At 41.0% G+C, this 24,134-nt stretch overlaps 1 protein-coding gene across 1 annotated transcript; it reads right to left on the bottom strand.

The window, feature by feature from the left end:
- Positions 1-4,518: 4,518 nt before the first annotated feature.
- Positions 4,519-18,539, bottom strand: LOC117426862 (protein yippee-like 1). The gene is made up of 5 exons (XM_034045003.3): positions 17,798-18,539; positions 13,591-13,876; positions 9,667-9,710; positions 8,001-8,109; positions 4,519-7,520 (listed from the first exon to the last, which is right to left on the bottom strand). The coding sequence occupies exons 2-5, from the start codon at positions 13,705-13,707 to the stop codon at positions 7,431-7,433; spliced, it is 360 nt and encodes a 119-aa protein (XP_033900894.1). The 5' UTR covers positions 13,708-13,876; positions 17,798-18,539; the 3' UTR covers positions 4,519-7,430.
- Between the last annotated feature and the right edge of the window lie 5,595 nt (positions 18,540-24,134).

The following is a 24,134-nucleotide window of genomic DNA, read 5'->3' as shown; positions in this document are numbered from 1 at the left end:
TAACCGTCACTGAAGTCAAAGTTTTATCGGGTCGGATATGTGAGTGCTGACTGTATTAATGTTGTATTTTAAACATACGCTGGCAGTGTGTAACAGTTACGTTTATTAGAATCGATTACGATGGGCTGCTGCGTTCTTTTTTCTGCTGGCTGCTGGAGAAAATGCTTGGGGTAAAACGTTAAGAAGATATGAAAAGAGGTGTCAGTCAGAATCGAATAATACGATTCTTCGACTGCAATAGACGGCATTAGGCCATGGGTTGCATACATGTTCGTTTTCAAAATGGCAGTCAATGTGTCTGCACTGAAGTGTATTTTTAGCCCTGCTATTTCAAAGTGATTTCCCGGTTCAGGTGGGTATTTTATTATGTATTTGTTCAACCTGTCAAAGATTTACACTGTGAGATAGCAATGCTGATCTCGTTTTCTGTGACGTTGTTATACTTTTATTGCACAATAAAGTCCTGCCAGCTGTAGATATTTTTGAAGGCAGTTCAAATTTGACCCTTATATATAAAATAGTGCACAATATTATCACAATGAAGAAGGCAACTGCTTGAATGCAATTCACTTTTCTTACACTGCTGGGTGCAATTACAACTTCAGTGCCAGATAAAAGTACCTGCAAGTGTTCCTGTAATCTGCTCAACAAACCAGTAACTGCGACAAAGGTTCCTGTATGCTAAAGACAATGCACAGTAATATCCGTGATTGATTATCAACCTTTTACAACGCAATGGAAAAGTAAATAAACTGGACACAATGCGAGGAATTAACAATAAATCCCTGAGACCTAAGGATCTGAACGAGTACAAAATAAATCTAATTTACCAAAATAAAGTAATTTAGTGAGCGATAACAGATTTTAAAAACGATGCAACTTACTAATTTCTACCCCACACTGTTCATGTCAGCCTGCATGGTTTAACAGCTGAAGGAAGCAAACCGTCTAGTCTTGAGCAAAGAAGGGTAAGTGAAGACTTGACAAGAGTGAGGGGGACTTGATCAGAGGATCGAAAGTGAGACACGGGGCAGGGAGAGTGATGAGGTTATGCCGAGCCCAACAGATGAATGCTCTGGGATGAATCGGCTACTAGGCACCGGAGCAGCATTGATGGATAAATGGCCTCATCGCATTCCTAACTTCTCTTGTGTTCTCTGGGAGACAGGCAGGTGAAACAATGATATAATATATGAATTCTCTTGATTGTTATATAGACGTGATCACAAAGCAGATAACTGGTCATGACTCATTTATCCCAAAGGGTTGGTGTAAAGCATGGTGCTGAAAATAGAACTGACAGGATGATTAGCTGCCAATGATCCAGGAGCTTGAAAACACCTGCTTGCACATCTCTGCAGCACCGGCATCATCAACCTCGGCAGCCACACTGAACTGCAATCTGAACCTATCCTAACACTAACACACAGGAGGGGATCCTAACCCTGACCCTGACCCTGACCCTGACCCTGACAAGAACATGGGCCAAACTCTTTTGAGCCAGAGCCTTTGTTCCCAGTGTGCTCAATAAGCCATAAGATTTCCCATCCCTTAGCAAATTACAAATTGGGCCTGCCCCCTGTGAAACCCAGTCTACTGCTCTACCTGCTCTGAATGAGCTGTCGATATAGAGCACTTCTGTATGGTCCTTTAAACAGGGGCAAAAATGAGCTTGGACTATACAGTACTTTATACTGACCATATGGAATTATTAATGCGGATAGACTTGGTGCATATGTTTCTTATATGGAGAATCCTGCTATATTCCATGCAGTGGGGAATATCCCCTTTACACTGTAAACAATGGAGAATGAAATCAAGTTAGTTTGTTTGTTTCACAAACCCACCCTGATTACAGAACTGCAAAGGGCAAATGTTTTGAGTCTGGTTTAGGGATTGCTGTGTTCCTGTCTGCTCCCAGTAGAGTTGTTCGGAATTGCTCTGTGCTGTAACACTTCCTGTAATTTAGTGGTGTTAGCCAATCCGTAAGAGAAGTGCAGTGTTTCCAGACAGGAGGTCACAGAGCGATCGCGGCTGTAAGCCTGGGTCATAGACAGGATGAAACACGCGGGGTCTTGTGGTGCAGCGTTTTAGAAACGATAGGCAAACACTGTCAGGGCTTCATTCTGCCTCTAACACCGAAGACAAATCCAATTTGCTAACACTCTGACCTCTGTTACTGCTACCCCATATTTGAATTTTTCACCAAGAAGAACCCACCCATCAGCATGTCTGGTCTGGTTATTCATTTACCAGGTACCCCTGAGGAAGAGGAAATCCAGAATTACAAAGCAGGTAGTGTCATCATAGCACATAGATACTGTACTGGGAGTTAACTGGGAGTCTCAGTCAACTGGGACCTGGTTGAAACAGTCCCGACGGGAATGCACTGGAATTGTTTTTGTTAATATACTTCATATCAGAAGCCCTCCCTTATAGCTCACAGTGCTACAAATATAATGTATATCAACAATAGACGATCACAGCCTCAATCCCTGGTGTGCTTGTGTGTTTAATGACATGAAAAGAATAAAGCAGATTAAAAAGCGCTGGATCTGTACTCCATCCTGCCACACCTCATCGGACGTGATAGATTTGTCGGGTACCGTAGTTAAGTCGCAGTTCTAACAGGAAGATGCAGATAAGTGTGCTCGCCTTTCCCCTGCGAGTGCTATGATGATGTCGTGATGATGTCATGATGACGTCATGATGATGTCCTGGCACTCGCACTGAGCCCCTGCTGTTTTTGTGTCTCAAGCAGCTTCAATAGGATTGTTTTTTCCCTGAGGGGGAATGCAGGTCTGGGTCTGTTAAATAAGTGGCTATTACTAACTGCAGCAGAAGAAACCCCCACATGGCTTTAAAAACAACAAGAGGAGCGGGCAGTGATTCTCAGCCCCTCCGAACAGAATGGTGGTCGCTGGAAATGGCTGGAATTTCAATTCTGATGTACTACTTCCCAGCACCGCTAATGAAAAAGTCAAATCATTGCCATTGAAGCCAATACCCTTAACTAGACGTGGAAAAGCCCTGGAAACACCACATGAATCTGCATGTCATTAAACCTCTTAAGCGAATCCCCTCCTCGCAAGCTGTCCTGTCTTGTTAATCCTGCTCTGTGCCGCTTCTCGTAGCGCTCCAGTCCAGTCAGTCTCTCTGGAATGGGAATGGGAGTGGGAGCTGTGACATGCTGGCTATTTTAGGAATTTCATTCCCCCCACAGCTGCAGCCCTGTTGGAGACCTGCCGTTGCTACCCTCCTGGTAAAAAAAAATGCAAGTAAAGTGACTGTCAGTATTTTTTCATTAGACAGCACTGTTAAATAAAACAATTCTTTGACTGGATGTCTAAAAGGCTGGACAGAACCATCCCACCCCACCCCACCCCACCCCACACCAACCATACACCACACCAATTAGCATCACAGTGACGAACCAGAGGCATGTAATGAAATTAGGGGCTGGAGATGAAGAAATGTGAAAAGCCTGTTCTGTTCTGTGACCCAGCAGATTTTTCACTTCCAGCATCTCAGTAATGCTGAGCAAGTGAGATCATCATAACCCTGTAAGGTGTCCTAGCACAGTGGAGAGACGTGTATAGCCGTGTTCGAATTGCTAAACGCAGTCTTCATAAAACGCTTGGCAGAAAAGCAGCTGTTTATTTTAAAAGAGGATTAAAGAAAAAATGAAAACAATGACCAGCCTCTATTTGAATGTAGTTGGAAAATGAATTCCATTCCAGTGTGTTCCAGTGGCATGAAGTATGAAGTGTCTGCTGTATGAAATATTAATGGTTTTCTGAAAATGGCAGGAGGTTTTAAAAACAATGTGGCTATAGTCTCTTATGAGGCTTGACAGTGCGGTAGGGACAGCTTTGCACAATTACTGCCACTAAAGGGCTCAATTGTTTTGGACCAAACTTGACCCAGAGAATAACAGAATAATGCTGTGGAGCAATTATAAAGCTAGTATCTCAAAGTGTGTATCATTTAGAAACCAAAACGTCAATCACACACACACATAATAAAGGTCATATGTAAAAGTGAAGGGGCCTAATAAACAAACAACTTGTAAAACAGAATCACGGGGTTGCTTAAAAACAGGCTTGTCTTACATTCAATGTTAGATAAGCTGGTTTTTTAACCTTTGTACACAAAAGGCTCTATTTAAACAAGCAGTGTTCAGATCTGCTGCCTTTTTAAATCAACTGAATATACCAAAGTAAAATCTGAACAAATCAGTCAGTTTTGGAGCAATTAACTCCTGTCCTGAGCTTTGCTAACCAACTCAAAAAAAGAAGCATCCCGATTTTCCTTATTCTTCTATTTTCATCTAGCAAAAACTTCTCAACTGAGCATTAAGCTTGTGGACTCGTTCATTTTATCACAGATCTGTGTTTGCGTGTGTTGTCGGGTGCCAGTCCCATAGTCTCCCACATTCAAGTGCCGTTTAAACCCCTGTCTGCATGCACACTGACGACTATTCAAACATTATTAGTGCAACTGAATTAAAATGCAGGATACCATTGAAAGACTTTATTGTGATATCTGAAATAGATACAATACAGTGAAAATATTGGACAAATGTGACATACATTTTTACTAAGACAGGTAGCATAGCAATGTAGCCAAAAAAAAAAAAATGAAAAGAAAAAGCATATTTATTTTTTGCATTTAAAAGAAAAGAAATCAGGCACGACTCAATATAATTATATAAATACAACATGCTTTAGACCTTATAATATGTTTAACAGTCCTATGAAAATAACACTCTTCAAACTTACAATCTTTTCCTTTGCATAAAACTGCATCTAAGGTTACCTTGTTCTAATTCTTTAGTGACATTTGCTATCCTGTACATGAGCAGATCTAAAGCTTCAGTCAGTGTCACTACACAACAATTAGAAGTGAATCCAGCTCACCTTCAAGTTACCCCATGTGAGAAACAGTGCTGCTTGCTAACAGATTCTTTACAGCCATGCTATGAAGCGCTAGATTTTCTTCTAATTGCAATTAGAAAGGGAATTTTGTAAAGCAATCAAGATTGTCAAAAATTCTATATGATATACATTTCACTGATGTATGCTTTTTTTTGTATTCACATATTTTAAATGCATGACCACGATACACATCATTTTGAATTCAGTCAAATTGTTTTACAATGACAATAGCTTGTCGATTTTTCCAGGACACTGTTTCCATATATGATTTGCTAGCACCCTCCAATTTACTGCCAATGAAAAAACCAGGAGAAACCAGCTCACGGAATGTTCATTTGGTTCAAGAAAGAGCCAGCTAATGCAATCTGAATTTCACCCAGGAAAAAGCCGGAAATCCCTGCGCTCACTATCAGCTCCGAAGAAAACAAAACCATAGTGTGATAGCAAACGAAAAAAAAGGTACAGTAACAAAAGTGCTTGAAGTTAGGGAAGTGAAGGAACTCGCCCAGTAGAAATAGGTATAAAACTTTAAATATGTTCTTATTATATGTACAAAACTCTTACAGGGAAAATGATTTTCAAAGTTTTTTTTTTTTTTTTTCTTCTTTTTCGTCTGTATATTTTTCAAGTAGTTTATTTGTTTGTTTGTTTTTATTTGTATTTATTTTATCTGTCCTGCTGATAAAGACCAAGTAACCAGACTGGCCATCCTATCCCTCAGCAGTCTGCAACACCCTTGTTTCAAATTCACCAAAAAACAGAATCAGTATTTCATCTCTGAAATAAAACATGCAGGCTTACTGGAACTACAAGCATGTGTCACACCATTAAATACACAATGCAATACATTTTACCCAACCCACCCCCGAACAAACACCACCCAATTAGAGAGGGGGACACACATTCCACTTGCGTTTAGTACTTTAGCAACTTTCAGCATGGTTATTAATAATGCTGAGGTTATTTAAGAGAGACATTTTTCAACATACTGTACGCGGTGTAGGTTTTGGTGAATGAGCCCCAAGAAAGTTGCCCTAAATCTTAAATTTCTCAGGACATACAGGTCATGCACTGCACAACAGGAGACAGGATCTTTTGAAGAGGCACGAGGTTCATGCTGGATAGAGGCAAACACAGAATTAACATTTACACAGAAATGACCATTCGAATACTCTGTTGAAACAGTAAAGTGCAGAAGAATAAAGTCAAGGTCGAGAAGAAGCTTTTTCTTTATACAAAAAAATATATAAATAGCAGCAGAAGTGTTGTAAATCTTCGAGATAATTAGTCACATTATGTTTTGTATTTGTATTTAGTGGCACAGAAACGCCTGCATGTTTCCAAATGAGGGAAAGGAGGCAACTTAGTGTTTAGTTTTTAAGAATGAAAAACCAGGCAATGCTTTAAAAGGGCAATAATGTGAAAATGTTCTATTCTACCAATGCTCTGCTCCTTCAGCATATTTAGCACAGTTTTAAAACTACAGGGAGATGATTTTTTCCAGCAACCAGTCAACCCATAATTTAGTTTTCTTACAATCATTCAATCATTAATGAAAAGGCAAATTGAGACACTGAAAAAGACTGACGGAGTCGGACAAAAGGGACAGACATTTGCCTCTAAACTCTCATGAAGTCATGACCTCAGCAAAGTGCAAAAGGAATAACTGCATTCAAGTATGCCGTTTCTGCACCGATGCAGGGAAATGCTTTACTGGGGAAAGCAGTTCAATCGGGTTCCCCTACTGTCCAGTGCATTTATTTTAACTAGTACTGCTGCTGCAACATGGAACCAGCCACAAATGCCATTGAAACAAGGTTAGTTGCCCAAGTACCCACTCCTGTTCATGTCACAATTATATAGGTGTTGTAATGTGTAGTACCAGGCGTGGCCACAGATTGCACAGTCAAGAAAATAAAGTAATACATGGTACACAGGGGATATCATTAATACAAATACCACATCACTGCAACCCCCTCCCCATCTATAAAATACTATCAAGTGCTACATATTACTGATCCCTCCCTAGCCAGCATCCGAGACGGCTGCTCAGCAAAATCCCATCATTACACTGCAAAGGAAGCATGCACAGCAACAGGTAGAGATACGACAGGAGTCAAAGGAGAAAAATGCTAACCAGTAACATCAGTCTGCCATCAGTAAGAGTCTCTCACAAGAAATGTAGACATTCACGCACTAAAACCACAAGGTATTGTTTGTGTCTGTTTTCTAGGAAAAAAAATGGTCATGTGACAATTGTTTTGTTTGAATAGTGGTTCAGATGTAACAGAATAGAATACACCAAAAGCTGTAACTGGGAAGAAAGAAGAAGAAGAAGAAGAAACCACAAGGGCTCAAGTGAGCCAACAGAAGAATCAGTTGTGAGGCTTTTCAAAGTTCTGCGCTGAGCCACCTGAACACATGTGTCTCTGTCCACTGGGTCTCTCTGAAGTCCTGGACCCAAGCAGTTCTCAAAAAGAAAAGGTCTCAGATTCACTCCCAGCCATTATCCTTGATCATGTGAGCCAATTCAATTATAAACTTTCCTTCCTTGTACTTCTGACTGCTCTCAAAGGCATGCTCCTGAGGATTCAAGACAAAACAAAGCATTATTTACAGGGGGTTTACAAATGGAGTCCACCTCTTAACACCTTTTTTTTTCATGCTTCCAAAACAAAACCTTTTAGTGAGTCTTTACTTGTACTCTCCCAAAGCTCATGTTACTACAACAAAGACTGTCCAAGCAAGTCCTGTTTGCTGGTAACCATTGTTTTATTTTCTTCTGAATAGTGGGTTGTTAAAGGGTGAACATACAGTCAGCTATTGTTTAACTACAGATCCATGACAAACATTATAGAGGCTGAATCAACCCAGGGTGGCAATTGAGCTTACAGGCTAAAATCAGCACTGAACAACTGAATACATGGCTACAGACTTGTAGTCCAAGCCTGGGGAAAAAAGAAACCACCCCAGAGATTTTGCAGTTTAATATTCATGACTAAACTGTCTGACATTAGAAATCAAACTGATTAATAACCATACAGTAGTACGAGGTGTACTTACATATTTCCAACCTAAAGTGGTTTTACAGTTTTCACAGTAGATGTCGGCTACAGCGTGTAACCCTGTTAGAAGGACTCTCTCTTCTGCTGGCCCACAGCCCACGTTCACCCTGCACATGAAAGAGGAACACTGTTAGGCTTGAAGAGATCCCACAGGGTAACTGGGTTACTGCAGCAATGAGCAGCACACAGCTAGTCAGACAACCTCTTCTGCCACTATGCATTGAATACTGCATTAGAGAAGGCTTCAAAAGCAAACCTTCAAATCACTGTTAAGACAATTCAACCACCAAGTTCAGGCCAGTGCAACATTCACTCTTAACACATCTGCTTTCTTTTATTTGCTGTGCTGGACCAAGCCTTTGTCATCGTATTGTCACGCGAGCTTTATTGAAATCCTGTGATCATTTTCAATTATAAACTAAAACACACTTGAACTCGGACACCTTTTCTTAATTTCCAAACTATACAAATGTAATCTAGTAATCATGTGCTCATATGACAGATATCTAGTATGTAAAGTATACTGGAGTGCAACACCCCCTACCCCCAGTTTAAAAAAGGGGACTTATCAAGCACTTGCACCCTAAGCGGTCATATTCAATTAATATTTAAGGCACAAGATTCAATAAATGGGTATTGGGTGGGAGCTAGATTAGTGAAGAATTGTTTTATCAATGTGTGATAGATTATATATACATTGAGATTATATATATATATATATATATATATATATATATATATATATATATATATATATAGCTAAACTAGAAGGTAATGAAAGTTTAGTGTGTTAGTTCTTGAAATACAAAATATTCTCTTACCAGGTTATTCACCCATCCTCCAGGTCTCTGTCGGTCCATCCCTTCATAATTATGTGTATATACTGTAAAACGCTAACCATGCAGAAAAGGAGATACAGTATTCAACACGACTAAAATGCACTACCATGGAGGTACTTTTAATTGAGTTCCCTCTCAAAACAGTTCTCTATCCAAAAACTGAAATAGATTGTAAATGAATTTAGCTCAGCCACTGACTCATTGTGTGACCCTGAGCAAGTCACTTAACCTCCTTCTGCTCCGTCTTTCGGGTGAGACGTAATTTAAGTGACTCTGCAGCTGATGCATAGTTCACACACCCGAGTCTCTGTAAGTTGCCTTGGATAAAGGCGTCTGCTAAATAAACAAATAATAATAATAATAATAATAATAGTTGAATATAAACAAAATCCTATCTTGAGTTCCCTAATTACAATTGCAAACCAGTGATCGGTCCAACCTCTTATTAAAAACTAGACAAAACTATTGGCAATAACTGCTAGACTGCATTCATTTTGCAAAAGCTGAATTAATGCTTGATTTGTATTTTGGATACAGCACACCTGTCTAAAATATGGCTATCCCCACTGTCAAAACAGTGAACAAAAAGCATAAAACCTAATGAGTCTTAAATTTCATTCAAAGAGAACAGATGTGGGAGTGTTCCTGAATCACTGGCCAGAACGAAATGCTTTATATGCAAGAAATAGAAATCTTCTGAAGCAAAGTTACTCAAATGAAAGTAATAATAATAATAATAATAATAATAATAATAATAATAATAATAATAATAATAATAATAATAATAATAATAATCAAATGAATGTCCAAATGAGTGATACGTACACAGAGTTGAAGAGGTAGGCTCGACCTTGGCTGCCCTGGAACGACTAGAAAAGGAAAGAATAGATCAATCAATCAATCAATCAATAAAGCACACAAACAACACGCTTCCATCACGCTTCCAGCATAGCAACACACAGCAGGCATTCTTTAAATGGACAGGAAGAAAATGCCAAAAAACTTACTAAAAGTACCAAATCCTTCCCTCAGATCAATCCAGCTCCTGGCTTAACAGTCCTTTAGACTGAATGTCACCTCTCCAAAACAAAAAGGGTTTTATAGCAACTTTGTAGCACTGTAGTCTGGAGATGGTAAGCAGCAGTGGCCTTGGTACAAGCAGCTGGCACTCTCGTTCAGTAACACGGTGTGCCGCTAGGACCCGGAGGAGCTGCACGGCACAGCCGAGGTTTGTTTTGGCTTCACTGCCTGGCTTCCTGCCAGCATGAGCATTACAGAAACGTGTGCCGTTCAGCATGTATGTAGGCTACATATTTACAGCAAACAGTCTTTCTAAAAACAGCCCGTGTCCGTTCAGCATTTTTCTTCTTCAGTTTGAGAGCTCTAAAGAGGGTCAGGCACCAGCTTTATTACCCAGTCAAGCGGCAGCTATATTTTAAAGTAATCATGGTTTACTTAAACCTCATGATTCAAATGCATTTCTACTATAGACAACAAATACAATATACTGATGACTGTAGTTAAATCAGGGAGGACATAGCAATATAATAATAATAATAATAATAATAATAATAATAATAATAATAATAATAATAATAATCACCCTTACGGTTATGACCTACACAAACAAACTTGTTTGGCATAAACCATCTTGAGGGATTAGCTGTATAAATGGCCTCCATCAGGAGTCTGAATCATCAATCTGATTTATAATGAGCACAGAGAAAGGAAGCACCTTCATAATCTGCTGTCAGATGCAGTTTCATCACCTAGACAAAAGGAAGTCTTTTTTTTTTTTTTTTTTTTTTTTTTTTTGCCAAATGGTTTTTGAAAGATTTCCAAATCAAACGGCTGTCTCAAAGCATGACCCTTACAATGAAAGGAGACTGAGAACAAAAAGAATATTTCTTTGCATATTTCATTTGATATTTCTAAATGTTAAATTAGTCCCAGGATCTACTGTCCACATTACTCATCTACTCTTCTCAAAAGGTAAGTTACAGACTGCAAGTACAGTACAAGGCACACTGATCTCTAAAGGTGTGTTTTAATTTGTGGTATCCAAAGTGTGACGGGTTGTAGCAGCAAACACCACAGAATACAGGGGGGAGTTTAACTGAAAGAAAGAAGCTAATGTGTTAACAAATAAGCCACTTAAAAAATGAAATTGCTTAGCTAAAACAGATTCATTGAATAGTGCACTATGAATTTGCTAAGTGGAGTACGTAACACTTTGTCACAGGGATTGGATTCTAAACTGGTTTTTATCCTTTGGTCACCATGACCCAAGCAAGCTAGCTTAAATCGGCTTTTGTAATCCACTACAAAATTAGCTTGAAGTAATGCTAATAAAGCAGACAGCAGCTCTGGTTATCCCGTGCCTTCTTAACCCTGTCAAAGGAGTGGCAAGAAGAGAAAAACTCTGACTACTTTGGAATGACCTTCAGTTTGAACCTTCACCACTGAACAACACAGGCCAGTCTCTCTGGGACACTGATTCAGTAGTACCGGGAGATTTGCTGCATCTGTAATATTGATTATGGATAACTGAACAACCGCACACGGACCTCTCCCCTGGGAGCGTCACCCCTAAAATCAATAGGTTTATAGAGAACTGCGTTCCATTAACTTGTTCATCAGGAGACGGAATAACACACCAGAAAAAGGACCCCTTCTTTAAATTTCCATTTGTCCTGAACTAGAACACAACTTTATTAACCAACTACCACTACGAGTAGTTAATGGGGTGAAATATACTCCATGGGGTTTTGATCAACAGAAATCAGAACGTGAAATATTACAAAAAACGATCATTGTGTGAACAATCCACACCCAGCCAGGGAGGAGATTAGAGTTTCATGCACAGAGGCAGGGTGTTCTTGTGTGACAGAACTCAGAAATAGCACTGTGACGCTTAGGAGAACAGAAACCTGTATTTCTAGATACTTCTGCATCTATTATTTGGCCTATACTGTTGAACTATAAACAGTAGTAGGTTCAAGAAAAACATTTTAAAAACCTACATACAGTCAAACTGACTGAAGATTTTTTTTTTATTGATTTAAAAGAAGGAGGGAAGCAGGAAAATGTTAATTAAATCATGTCGCTTTTATTTCCTGCTACACCTTTATCCTGGACCCCTGCTTAGGATTGTTTGAAAGGAACACAATTCTAATAATATGTCACCATTTCCTACGCTTTTGTTAATTCATCAAAAAAAAACAGCATGAGGTCACAACTTCAGGTTTCCTCTAATCAGAAGGGATGGATCTCAGCTATCTATCAAAAGAATCACCCGGGATTCTCACAGTAACAGAGCACATAGGGCCCTATACACAAAACTGTTTTAAAAACTGGGGTTTGTGATTACAAATATTTAACAGTGCTTGAAAAATGAGAATAAACTTCTGACTGCAAACTTCATTTAACAAAAAAAAAAACACACATTGCTTTCAGGAGTCCTTAAAGTCCTGTGCATATGACCCATATTGATTGTATTATTATTATTATTATTATTTATTTATTTCTTAGCAGACGCCCTTATCCAGGGCGACTTACAATTGTTACAAGATATCACATTATTTTTACATACAATTACCCATTTATACAGTTGGGTTTTTACTGGAGCAATTTAAGTAAAGTACCTTGCTCAAGGGTACAGCAGCAGTGTCCCCTACCAGGAATTGAACCCACAACCCTCCAGTCAAGAGTCCAGAGCCCTAACCACTACGCCACACTGCTGTATTACATCATTCAATGAGCCACACAGATCTATTAATAAAACATGAAATTCAAGACTTTGCAGACAGTGAAGGATCAACAAAGCTAAAGACACAAAGCCCTCTATCCGTGGCTGGCAGCTTGCCTTGAAGCTGTCCCAGGGTCTCAGTACTGGGTTAAAGGCTAATTCAGTCTGTATTTCCTGAGCTTGTGCTCTACTCTGTGGTGCCTTAGTGAACAGACTCACCAAGCACACTCAAGACATCACTAACCACTGTCCCAACCTTCAAACGGCTGTTTCAAATGAGTCTGTCAAACCCAGCCAGTGCACACCACCCCCAATCTGGCAGGATGATGGACCAATTGGATAGGTTCTAAAAACAATGTGTGCCACTTGCACGCATTGTTAAGAGAAAATAAAAAAGAATCTGTAAATTAGTTTCCAACATTTAAAGTCAATTTGCTGAAGCCAATTGGAATTGTTGTTATAAATGCATAACCTTTCCTGAGAAATAGTCAGCCTACAGTTTTATTTATAGGAGTATGTGTAATGACTATTTAGTATGAAGAGTAAATTCTCTGTGCAGTCAAAGTCAAAATGGACAACACCCAAGACATAACCTTGCAGCTGTGTCACGTTCATGCTTCAGACACCCGTTGCATTTGACTTGAAGCATGTCCAAGTACCTTTAACACAAACTGGATGTGAGGGTTACCAAGAAACTCAACTATCTTTCAAATGAAAACCTGCATAGACCAATCAATAGACTATTCATGCATAGAGTCAAGGGTGAAGTTCACTTTCCCTTGGATTCAGATGTTAGTGTGTATTATCCTCCTACCTGTAAGAAAGCTTGCTAACCCCAGAGTAGCATCACCATGCAAGGTGAGAGAGAAAGCCAGCAGCCCTACAATCCAAACTTACAAATCAGTAACATCAATTAGAAAGCCCTGGCTCACTAAGGGTCAGTTTCAGAGAATTAGCGTGCAATGCAGTTTGAAAAGATCAAAAACAAAAGCAATCCCTACCTTTGAGATGAGCTCATCGTGGTTTGCAAGATGTGCTCTGCAATGGATGCAGCTGTAGGTCCTGTGACAGTTTGGCAGGTACGCCTGAAAAGTCTTGGACTTTGTCATCTTCACCATTTCAGTGTGTGGCTGCTCCTCCTCGCTGAGCTCCGGGCTGGCACTCGAAGAGTTACAACTCTGCTGAACTTGCTGACAGAAAAAACACTGGAAAATGCAAGCAAAAGCCGTCGTTGTTCTGGAGTGGGTGTGTGGTACGGTCCACACAGACACCACAGGAGAAATAGACCTGCCAAAGAAAGCAAACAAAAAAAGAACGCAATTCATTCTTCTGCCATACAACAAACACTACATGCAAACATATACATATACATAATATACATATACATAATATACATATATATATATATATATATATATATATATATATATATATATATATATATATACACACATACCATTTCTGAAAATGTTTTTGAGCTATCCCTGGTTCAAATTGTGGATCAAAAGGAATAAAAAAAAAAAAAAAGTGAATTGTACTTTTGTATCTTGTTCTCCAGATAAAGAATAAGCCTATCAAGTGACAAATTGAGAAAATAAGAGGAGTCAGATGTTATTAAGCACAACTTGAATACTGTGTGTGTTTGTCTTTGAGCTGATCATGCTGTGAACAACATCTGCCAAGCCAGGGCACATTTTCTGAAGGACAAATCTCATGGTTAACCATGACAGTGTGCTACTAAAAAAAGATGCTATGAAATGCATGTAGATTTTTATGATGCACCACCCTAACTTTAATAAATAACAGCACAAAGGATTCCAGGTACATCTCCTAATGAAAAGCAAGCACATCAAGCAAACTCAATAATAAATCTGTCTAATCTTACAAGATTGGGGAAACACAGACGTAAATAGGAAACTCACACTAACAGCAAGTACATGTACAAGCTGATGTTCCACAGCACACAAGCTGACCTCTGCAGCAACATACTGTGAAAATGAGTAACATTTTACTGTTTCCTGCATAAATGTGCTACTTTGGTTTTCTTGCACTGCTTCACACTGAAACAGATCAAAGTCTTGAGCTCAGACACAGACCTCAGACAGGCTGCATTGACTTGCATTGTGCTCATCTTGCATTGCTTTGATAAACTACAGTAACTCCTACTATAAACAAACAAATGCACCTCTACCTTGCAACCTGCAGGTGTTTTTTTTAATTGCTCATGGTTTGTCAGAGGAGTGGGGGCCCTGTGAACACCCAACAGGAAACAAGTACAAAATACTTCTTATCAAGTGAAAATGACTGTCCCACTCAATATGTGGGTTACTTTCTAAAATGCAAAACAGGAAGCATGTCTGCAGACAACAGTCAGTCTACGCTGCAAACAATAACAAGTGAACTTCCGCACACAGAGCACAATGAGACGGAAGGCAAGCACTGCAGTGCAGATACAAGGTCCTGTCTCAATCTTCCCTGGTTAACAGCTCGGAAGGGATTTTAATTACCATTTTATCTTTTAATTAGCAACTCTGAAACATGTTTAAAGGATTTAAGCAGTTTGGCACAGATTGTTTTCTTACAAAGCACAAGTATTTTGATATAACTTGTTTAAGTAGGTGATTTCTTTACCACATCCTCATAAAAAGTCCCAAGGACCTCCCATTGCTCTGCACTGTAATGCACAGAAAGCTGTGAAGCAGCCATGCTATATCCTCTGACACCAGAATAACTTCCTCTGTGTGGCTCTGCCTCTTTCAGCAGTGACTTTGTCTTTGTGTATGTATATTATTTTAAAAGTGCTGCTGTTTATATCAGGACTCATGTCAGTCTACTTCCTCTTTACAAACACACCATACAAGGAAGCAGCCACACACAAAAACAAAGGCATGCATGGCGAATAATTGACAACAAATACATGGCTACAAAATACCAAAGACTCAGCCTGGTACACATGAGCGACCAAAGCACACATTACCACAGACAGCCATGTGGATTAGCAGGAATGACCTGACAAGTGAATGTCAAGTTAAACATTTTAATAGTAAGGGAAACCCAAATAAGCTATAGACCACAATAACTTTTTTTTCCCCAGTTGACCGATCTATCTATTTTAAAACTACTAACTCCCAACTTGGGTTACACCAGGTTATATTTACTCCTGCATCACTTCCAAATCCAGTTCCAGGCTTTCAACTAAACCAAGCAGGGCAGGTTGTTACTGTATTTGTGGGATACACAGATACAGAATGAATAAATCCCTGCTGGTGCTCTGATGAGGTCTCTGCTGTACACACACACTACCCTAGAATGTACTGTAATCCCTTCTGACTGCAATATCCTCCTTGAGGCCTACTGAGGAGCTGAACAATGCAAAAACTTCATCCCATGGACACTGTTACAAGCTGCGCCTGTCATTCCACACGAACGCACACCTGTCAATAGCACGTTCATTGCACACGCTGAAATTCACCGCACTGCTCGCTCAAGTGAAGTTTAATCATTGTCTCCGTGGTGTGAATATAATACTTTGTTGTTGTTGTTATTAAATCCTGCATATTTCCTAAAACTAAAATATTATGTTAACTATATTACCCTCTATACAGCATTTACCATCAATACCCGACACCTTTTGGTCATAACATTAACTTTTTAGTGTTCACGATGTCCACACACTGGTCACTTCTTCATAAGACAGGCTCACACTTACCGCTAGCAGTGATCCTGGTTTGGAGATGTAATTAGTTTTTTAAAACGGAACACTTTCACACATGAAATCGGATTGTTCTTTGTGGCGCTGCAGCTCAAATACAGCCCGCTGTATCGAGTATCTCCGGGTCCAAGCCTCGAGTCGTGATCCTGCTGGCTTGAGACACGCGAGCATGTCCTTTTCTGGTGCCTTTGTTGTTCCCTTCTTTGTGTCTGATTGCGCCTGGCCTGGATGCTAAGAGACTGACGTCACTATGGGGGACGGATCATTGCGTGATTGAGACGCAGATATCCAATCAAGTAACAGACGAGGCGGGATAATGCCTGCGATGGTCGCATACCCGGATATGTAAACAAATACAGATTGAAAGCATGATGATCTTGTGCAATAGAGCCGCGCAAGACAAGGCACAGCGCATGTAACCCTTACTGCAGTACGGGCTGGGATTGTGTCAACTAAAATACATTGTGTTTATACATACGTTACGCATTACGCAATGCGCCATTGTTTACAAGCTTTGCTGCGCGGTTTGTGGTCTCTCTTTTAAAATCCTCCTGTGTGTGTAGAATCCTTTTACAGGTCGTGGAAGTGTTGTTCGTCCTGGAAATACAAAGCTGCAAATCCTCCTCCACCGGATTATCTAGCTCGTCTGACATCTGCGTTGTTAACATGCCTAAGTACCGTTGCTGCAGTTGCACATGGAAACCGCGTATTTGTTTGCTGGGCACACAGTTACCAAGGCACCTACTGGCATTTACAATGGGCTCAAACGCGTTTTGTTTAAACACCAACAGAGGTGATACCCCGATCATGCTGTGTTTATTAACAGATACTGATGTGTTGGCCATTTTGCGATTGTCCGATTGTGTACAGTATTTATTACAATATAACCATGACAAATCTCCCGCATTTCAATAGGTCTCGTGTTTCTGATGCCACTGTATAACTAATTCAAACATATTGTACGCTTACCAGTTTATTCTGCATCTGGATGACTGGCTAAGTTGACTGATTAAACCTGCATGATCGAAAGACAGTGGATCGGATCAAGACGACGTCATGTGTTTGTATTGTGCGCGCTACCGCTGCTTTTATGACCTAGTTCACACAGCTACATAAAAACACTGCAGCCCGTTTCTCCAAACGGCTCATTTAAACCCCCCACCGCGCATACAGATCCAATCCCCATCTCATTACAAATATATCATCGCATTTCCTAAATTACTACACAATGAATGAAGACAACAAAGCAATTCGAGCTTCTCCGGAAAATCAAAACAGCGCTATAAGACACCAGGAATGTATAGCTACAAAGATACTTGACATGCTATCGACTTCACATTGATAAACACTTCAAAGTGTAAAGCGTCATAGCTTGTATGACGACCCCCTTTTTGTGACACCCCTTTACATTACTTACCAACGTCGTTTTTTTTTTAACCTCCCCGAAATGTGAGTTCTTGTCCAAACTTGTGCATATGTAGCAATGCTATACTTACGCTCAACAAATGTCCTCTTCCTAACCGGTTCCAGAGAATGCTTTCTCGCCTTTGTTTTGGGGTTTTTTCTCATTTGCGATGAGCAGTACTGCGGTCCCCAGCAGCAGAGATCCCCTCTGTAGCGAGCCTTCCTCAGTGTCTCTGATTACATTTCATACTTCTCCTTCTCCAGATCCCGACTCTTTGATTCATCCACGATGGTCTCGTTTATTCTTGCTGTTGTTTCCTCTCTGTCAGCTGCTGTCTCCACCTTTGGTTACTCTCATCTATCTAGCGTTTATATTTTTCCATTGGTCAAACCTCCTGCTCCCTAGCACTGCAGGCTATTCCTCTGATTTATTTATTTTTAAAAACAATGATCTAATCTTAATAAAAGCGAGGTTCCACTTTGAAAAAAACAAAGCCTCCAGAATTGCATTCAGTGAATAGTCTTATACACACGTTTATAATGTTCCCCTCGTATATTCCCCCCGTTTTCTGTTTTCCAAAGATATTTCATGAAAGAAATTGTTTTGTTTTTTTCTGCCCTTCCTTCGGGTCCTCTAAATCAGCCACGTCACCCAGCACCCCTGTGTATTTTATAATTAACTGGTCTCTAACACACGGTCGTCTGTTAGTCGTATTATGTGAGTTATATGAAGAGCGCCTCTCGCCTTGTCGTTTTGTTTTGTTTCTCTGCCGATCCGTTACATTCGAACTTGTTACAAAGAAGCAGACAGCGCGTGGTGGTCCGACCTACCCCCCAACCCGCAGCCAATAAGAACCGGAGTCATCTCCGAGGACCAATCGCACAGCCTGGAACTCTACTTCAGTTGAGCTCTACGACCAATGACGTGCGCTCTGCGGCCCGAGACAATGAATCCTTTGGCTTGTTTTTAGCGACGCGCGCTACCGAGTGAAAGACACGGGCTAATTCCCCGAGGGGCGGGGGCGCGCATTACGTGCGAACGTGGTTTGGGTAAACAACAGGCGCGCCACCGACACGCTCCAAATGACAACACAGTCTTTCAGTATTGTCCTAGGCTGCTGGACGCGCAGTCTTTCAGTATTGTCCTAGGCTGCTGGACGCGCAGTCTTTCAGTATTGTCCTAGGCTGCTGGACGCGCAGTCTTTCAGTATTGTCCTAGGCTGCTGGACGCGCAGTCTTTCAGTATTGTCCTAGGCTGCTGGACGCGCAGTCTTTCAGTATTGTCCTAGGCTGCTGGACGCGCAGTCTCTGCATTTTAACGGGAACCATTATGTAAAGCAGAGTGTATTTTAAAGGTTACATTCATGTTAATAGAGGTACCAGTATTTAATTCTGGTTCGTAATATATTTTTTAATATCATAAAGTAAAACTCATAAAAAAAAAGCCTGGTGAACAAACTATTTAAATTTAATTTAATGTATTTGACAAGAATACGTTGGTTAAGTCAGTTTAAAGACCCTTTACTGTAAAAAAAGAAAAATACTTAATAAAAGCTAACCACTGCTAACAACCACAAGTTAAAAATCAAATGGTCTAATTTATAGTCGGCTGTACAATGTTATATTATATGAATAGCTGTTTATTTGTCTGGTATTGCTAGCATTCGTAGGCCACTAGTTGTAGTACATTCAGGATGATTCAGAAAGATCCATTCCTATGGAATACCTGTGATACTCGTGATACCGGTGTTAAAAACAAAACCAAATTACAATCCCGGTGAATATAAGATGCAGAGAGAGACAGAGAGGACTCATCATGAAGCATTGATACCAGGATGAATTTCCTGAGGGGGTGGAGATTCACAAACTAACCTAATGTTCAGATGTTTCTGTGAATCACGGTTTACACCAATGAGCCTGCCTTGCCGCTCGCTGGCTGTCACTGGCACCCTGCTGCTGGGCTCATTATTTTGAGGGTTGAGATCTGCAGACTCTTCACAGGCAATTGTCATTCACTTCACTGGACGGCTGGCTTGACTGCGTCAGACATAAAGCAGCTGAATGAAAGCTCTCAGCTGAAAACAGTAACGCTGACAAAGCAGCCGGGCCGATGAGAAGGGTACTGAACGGCATGACAAGGACAGTGGAATGCGTGCACCTGTTTTAGTAAGCCCAGTTCCTCGATGCATGCTCACTTGTTTTTCGTTGCGAATGCTATCAGCTGCAGGTGTGCATTCATGCTGATCAGCGTGCTTCTCACAGGTGATGTTCTGAGGGTAATGCTTCAAGGAGCTTTCTCCGCATCACGGGATGCAGCAGCGCTGCTATTTCGGGAGCATTAGTCCAGGTGGCCGCATCACAACACACAGGGGATTTGACAGAGAGACGTGCTCTCACGAGGCTTTACAGCCAGTGCACAGGGAAGAGGCTGTTACTGTGCAGCACAGCAGCGCCTCCCAGTGTTCAGTGCGCAAAACGCACAGCAGGGTTTCCTCGGAATATTTGTTTTGTTTTGTTTAATATCCAAGATGAAGACATTGAGAAAGACCACAAATTGCTTTGCTTTTCAACACACACACACACACACACACACACACACACACACACACACACACACACACACACACAAACGGATAATTCTCAGTAGCTGTAAAAGTCCCACAAAATGTCACATTATTCTCAAAGGACATACAAAGAATCTGATCCAAGACTTCAGAAGAATCGATTTCAGATTACTTTACTAGGAAATGCATGCTTTAGGGGTTAGCAGACTCGATGCAGGTTTGCCATGTGTAGTGAGTGTTTCCAGCAGCAGAGGGCGCAGTTGCTCAGCTCTGTGATTTCTCAGTGTTCTGTCTTCATTGATACCAGTCTGTTTTTGATCTCATCTCAAGTGATGCAGTGTGTTCACATTTTGGAAGTGTAGACTCAAAGGTATTAAAATCCCATTTTCGTGCTCCTAATCAGGTGTAGTACCATTGTCACTACCACCCTTATCACTGTTTAGTACCACTGATGATAAAGGAAGCAGTAAAATGGCCCTGCAGGCAAAGTGCAAAACAAGAGATTTAAATCTAAATCTCCCAAAATATTATTGGACAGTTGAGCAAGAGACAGGACAGTGATCTTGGCAAGCTAGATTTTTTTTTTTTTTTTTTGCAGTTAGCTTTCCATTTTTCAGACTCAATAGCTAATGCACACAAGTGTGTCAAGATGGCAGTTACTAGATGGCAGCGGCTGGCATTATGCATAATGTTTTACTGACAGTAACCTGAGTGGCACTTAAAACATTACCTTGGGTGAATGCATTAGCTTGGGTCAATGCATGGGCCCGATGTTAACAGACAGACAGCAGCGTTGTATATAAAACTCTGTTCTTTATGATCTGTTTTTCTCTTGCACAGATCTGCTGTTCCCACAGGACAGATATTCGGTCATCTCGTACATGACACAATACATTCCCTCTGTCTTGTAATGTCATGAATGAATACCTATTGCATTGCTGAAGCACCCACAAGCACCTGGATAAGAAAAGCACAGTTGCTGCAGTGTGGGAAGCAGCGACTGCTCCGTTGCCCCAGCCTGGTGTGACTTACATCCTAGTTACTGAGACTGGGATTATTGCATGACATCCAGTGACACACACAAACTAATCCAGTCTTCTGCAGGAGTCTTGCAGAACACACATCTTAACTGGCACGAGGACACCTTTGTTAGCCTAAGAACTGGATGGACACAGACTGAAGGCAAGTGCTGAGGCTTCTTTGACCCCACAGAGAGTTAAACAGATTGGGTTCACGGTCCAGCGCTGCCTATACACAATATTTCATGCGCTGCTCATAGATACTATAAATAACCCATTCAATAACAAAACTTTCCAACATTCATCAATTTTCTTTTGAATGCACACTCAATGCATTTCCAATTGATATCTACACTCCAGGAGTGCTCAGTTGCCAGGGGGTCTGCAGACTGTTCCCTGAGTCCAGATTCCTGAACGTGGGGGACCTCCTCCGAGCTGTTCCTTGGAGTCACTTCTTCATCCTCACAGGCCAGCAAGGCTGTGGAGAGGCGTCTGGGTCCTCTCTGGAAAACCCCACTGTTTGGATTTGGAAGTGAATGAATGGCAGTTTGTTTGGGTCTGTAGAGTGTGTGAGCAGAATGGATAGGTTGAGCAGCTTGGGTGGGAGTCACGTTGTACTGCAATGGTTAACCTTGTAATGTCTGAGGTAAGCTGTCTGTCAGCCTACCGCACACATCTTTGGAAGTTAAGAGGAACTCTCCTGTGGCCAGTTGCATAAAACACATTAAGTTAAATCTGCCCCTTTAGTTTCCCCTTCAGTGTTCCGTGAGTTTAAGAGTGATGCAGAAAGCAGCTCAACACATTTCAGTGAACACAGAGTTAATGTATCCTTAAGTGTTCAAAGTGATATTTCAGGTGTTTTATTGCAACCAGCCCCTGGCTCTTACTTCTTAAAACACTGCTTCTTTCTTTCTTTCTATCTATCTATCTACACACACAGACAGCTGGAATTGATGGGCAGCTCCTGCACCCTACAAATCCATCATCTCACACACATTGCACTCTGGATCTCAGGAAGATGCTGAACTGTCACCGTTTTATTTTCTATTTATTATTATATTAATGAGTTTTAGTAACCCATTTCTCAGTGTAATGTTTCGCACGTCCCTTCATTCATGACAGCACTGCAGCCTGGCGCACGCTCTTCATTTTCACAGCTGTTTTTTGTATTTCAAGTGCTTTATTTTTCTGCTCCCTCTCCTCGCGGAAGGTCAGCCCTCACCTTTTCTCTCACTCTCTCTCTCGGTCGTGGTAGAGATCAAGAGGCGACGGCGCTGAAGCGACAAGAGCTCTCGAGCAGCGAGGCAGGCCGCTGCCTGGGGGTCATCAAGGACAGCCTGCTCCCACGGCAACCGCTCCTCAGACAGTCTTCTGCACAGGCAAATCAGTTTAACCTCAATTTCCTTTTCCTTCTCATTTTCCATTCATGACACCGAAAGCTCCACGGGCAGGGCTCCAGAGTTGCCTTGCCAACCGAGGGTTTTAAGGAAACAAAGTGGCAATGCTCGCTAATGTGTTTACACACACACTGAACTCTATCTGCGGCATTACAGGTTTTAAAAGCTTGGGAGCCTGTTGAGTTTGTATTCCTTTAATTTAGGGACAAGTCCCCCCCACACCTACCATCCCTATTTGCATCAAACCCAACCCTAGGGCCTTTTACTATGGTGTGGTGTGAATATGTTTCATGCAATACCTATGCCTATATGCTTGGGGCAGTGATGATATATAGATATAGATATGAATGTGCAGAAAACAAAACAAGCCTCCGATGAGTTAATTCTGGACACCATTAAAGACCCTGCGTAACTCAATCACCGGCAGAACAGTGTAATTATGCAGACAGCCTAAGTGCACAGAACAATGATAAATGGGAGATGAAACAAGCCCCTGTAATTAGGATGCTGCAGCTCCTCTGCCAGAGCCTGTATCACCGAGGGGAGCCCACTCCTGCAACAGCTAGCTCTGCAGTATATCAAGGGATGGGAGATGGCAACAAGCTGGGAATCTGAAAGCACTGTTACATAATCCGGAAGAAATGGAAAGTGGCTGCCAAACAACAGTGGTGTGGAAAATATTGACATCATGTGCAATATAAATTTACAAAGCACATCCAGGCGGGAGACTGTGTGTGTATTATTATTATTATTATTATTATTATTATTATTATTAACAGCAGCAGTTAATGACATGCAGGACAGAGATAACTGATTAAATGCCAAATGACAAGGGTCTGTAAGAAGGCAAAGTGGACTGCAAGCAGCAGCCAGATGTTTTTTATTCAACCTTTAATGGAACTACCACAGGTGACGCTCGCATTAGATGAAAAATAGGAAAAAAGAACACAGGACTCAATACACAACAAGACGACTGAGGCAAAGACAAGTTCATTACTGCAAGCAGACCCTGGGGTAGTTCCATTCAAGGTGTAGATCTTCCATAGGAAATATTACATTCCTGGTTGGCACCTGTAACTCCCATCTTATCCACCTTTGTCCTTTTATACACACTGCTGTCAGAGCTGAACAACTAGAACATGGTCTTCAACTGGCCCTCGGAGAGGCCTTTCGATTCAGGAGAAGATCCTCACGCCTCAGAGCACAATTACACCCGTGTGTGTTCGTCTTCCTAATGAGGAGCACGTCTTGAATGATGGCATCGGACTGTGTATCCAGCGTTACTACGCGGTTCACGCATCAAATAGCTGGGCTTGCTTCTCAAAGTAACGCGTGCATTGCGTGCAATGATATGGTAACTGCTTATCTTTTGGTTTCCTATGCACACAAAGTCTTCAGACAGCCGAGAAGACTTTAAATGAATTAAGAACATGTTAAAATGAACGGCTG

The sequence above is a fragment of the Acipenser ruthenus genome, chromosome 11 (genome assembly GCF_902713425.1).
Source record: "Acipenser ruthenus chromosome 11, fAciRut3.2 maternal haplotype, whole genome shotgun sequence".
In the NCBI taxonomy this organism is placed as follows: Eukaryota; Metazoa; Chordata; class Actinopteri; order Acipenseriformes; family Acipenseridae; genus Acipenser; species Acipenser ruthenus.
This window is presented reverse-complemented; position numbering and strand designations above follow the sequence as displayed.

What these genes read in the sequence shown, in the direction of transcription:
- LOC117426862 (XM_034045003.3), bottom strand. Translation starts at nt 13,707, where the DNA reads ATGGTGAAGATGACAAAGTCCAAGACTTTTCAGGCGTACCTGCCAAAC. An exon ending in ACGATGAGCTCATCTCAAAG is followed by an intron (nt 9,711 to 13,590) that starts GTAGGGATTGCT and finishes TTCCTTTTCTAG; the next exon opens with TCGTTCCAGGGCAGCCAAGG. An exon ending in GCCTACCTCTTCAACTCTGT is followed by an intron (nt 8,110 to 9,666) that starts GTACGTATCACT and finishes TTTCATGTGCAG; the next exon opens with GGTGAACGTGGGCTGTGGGC.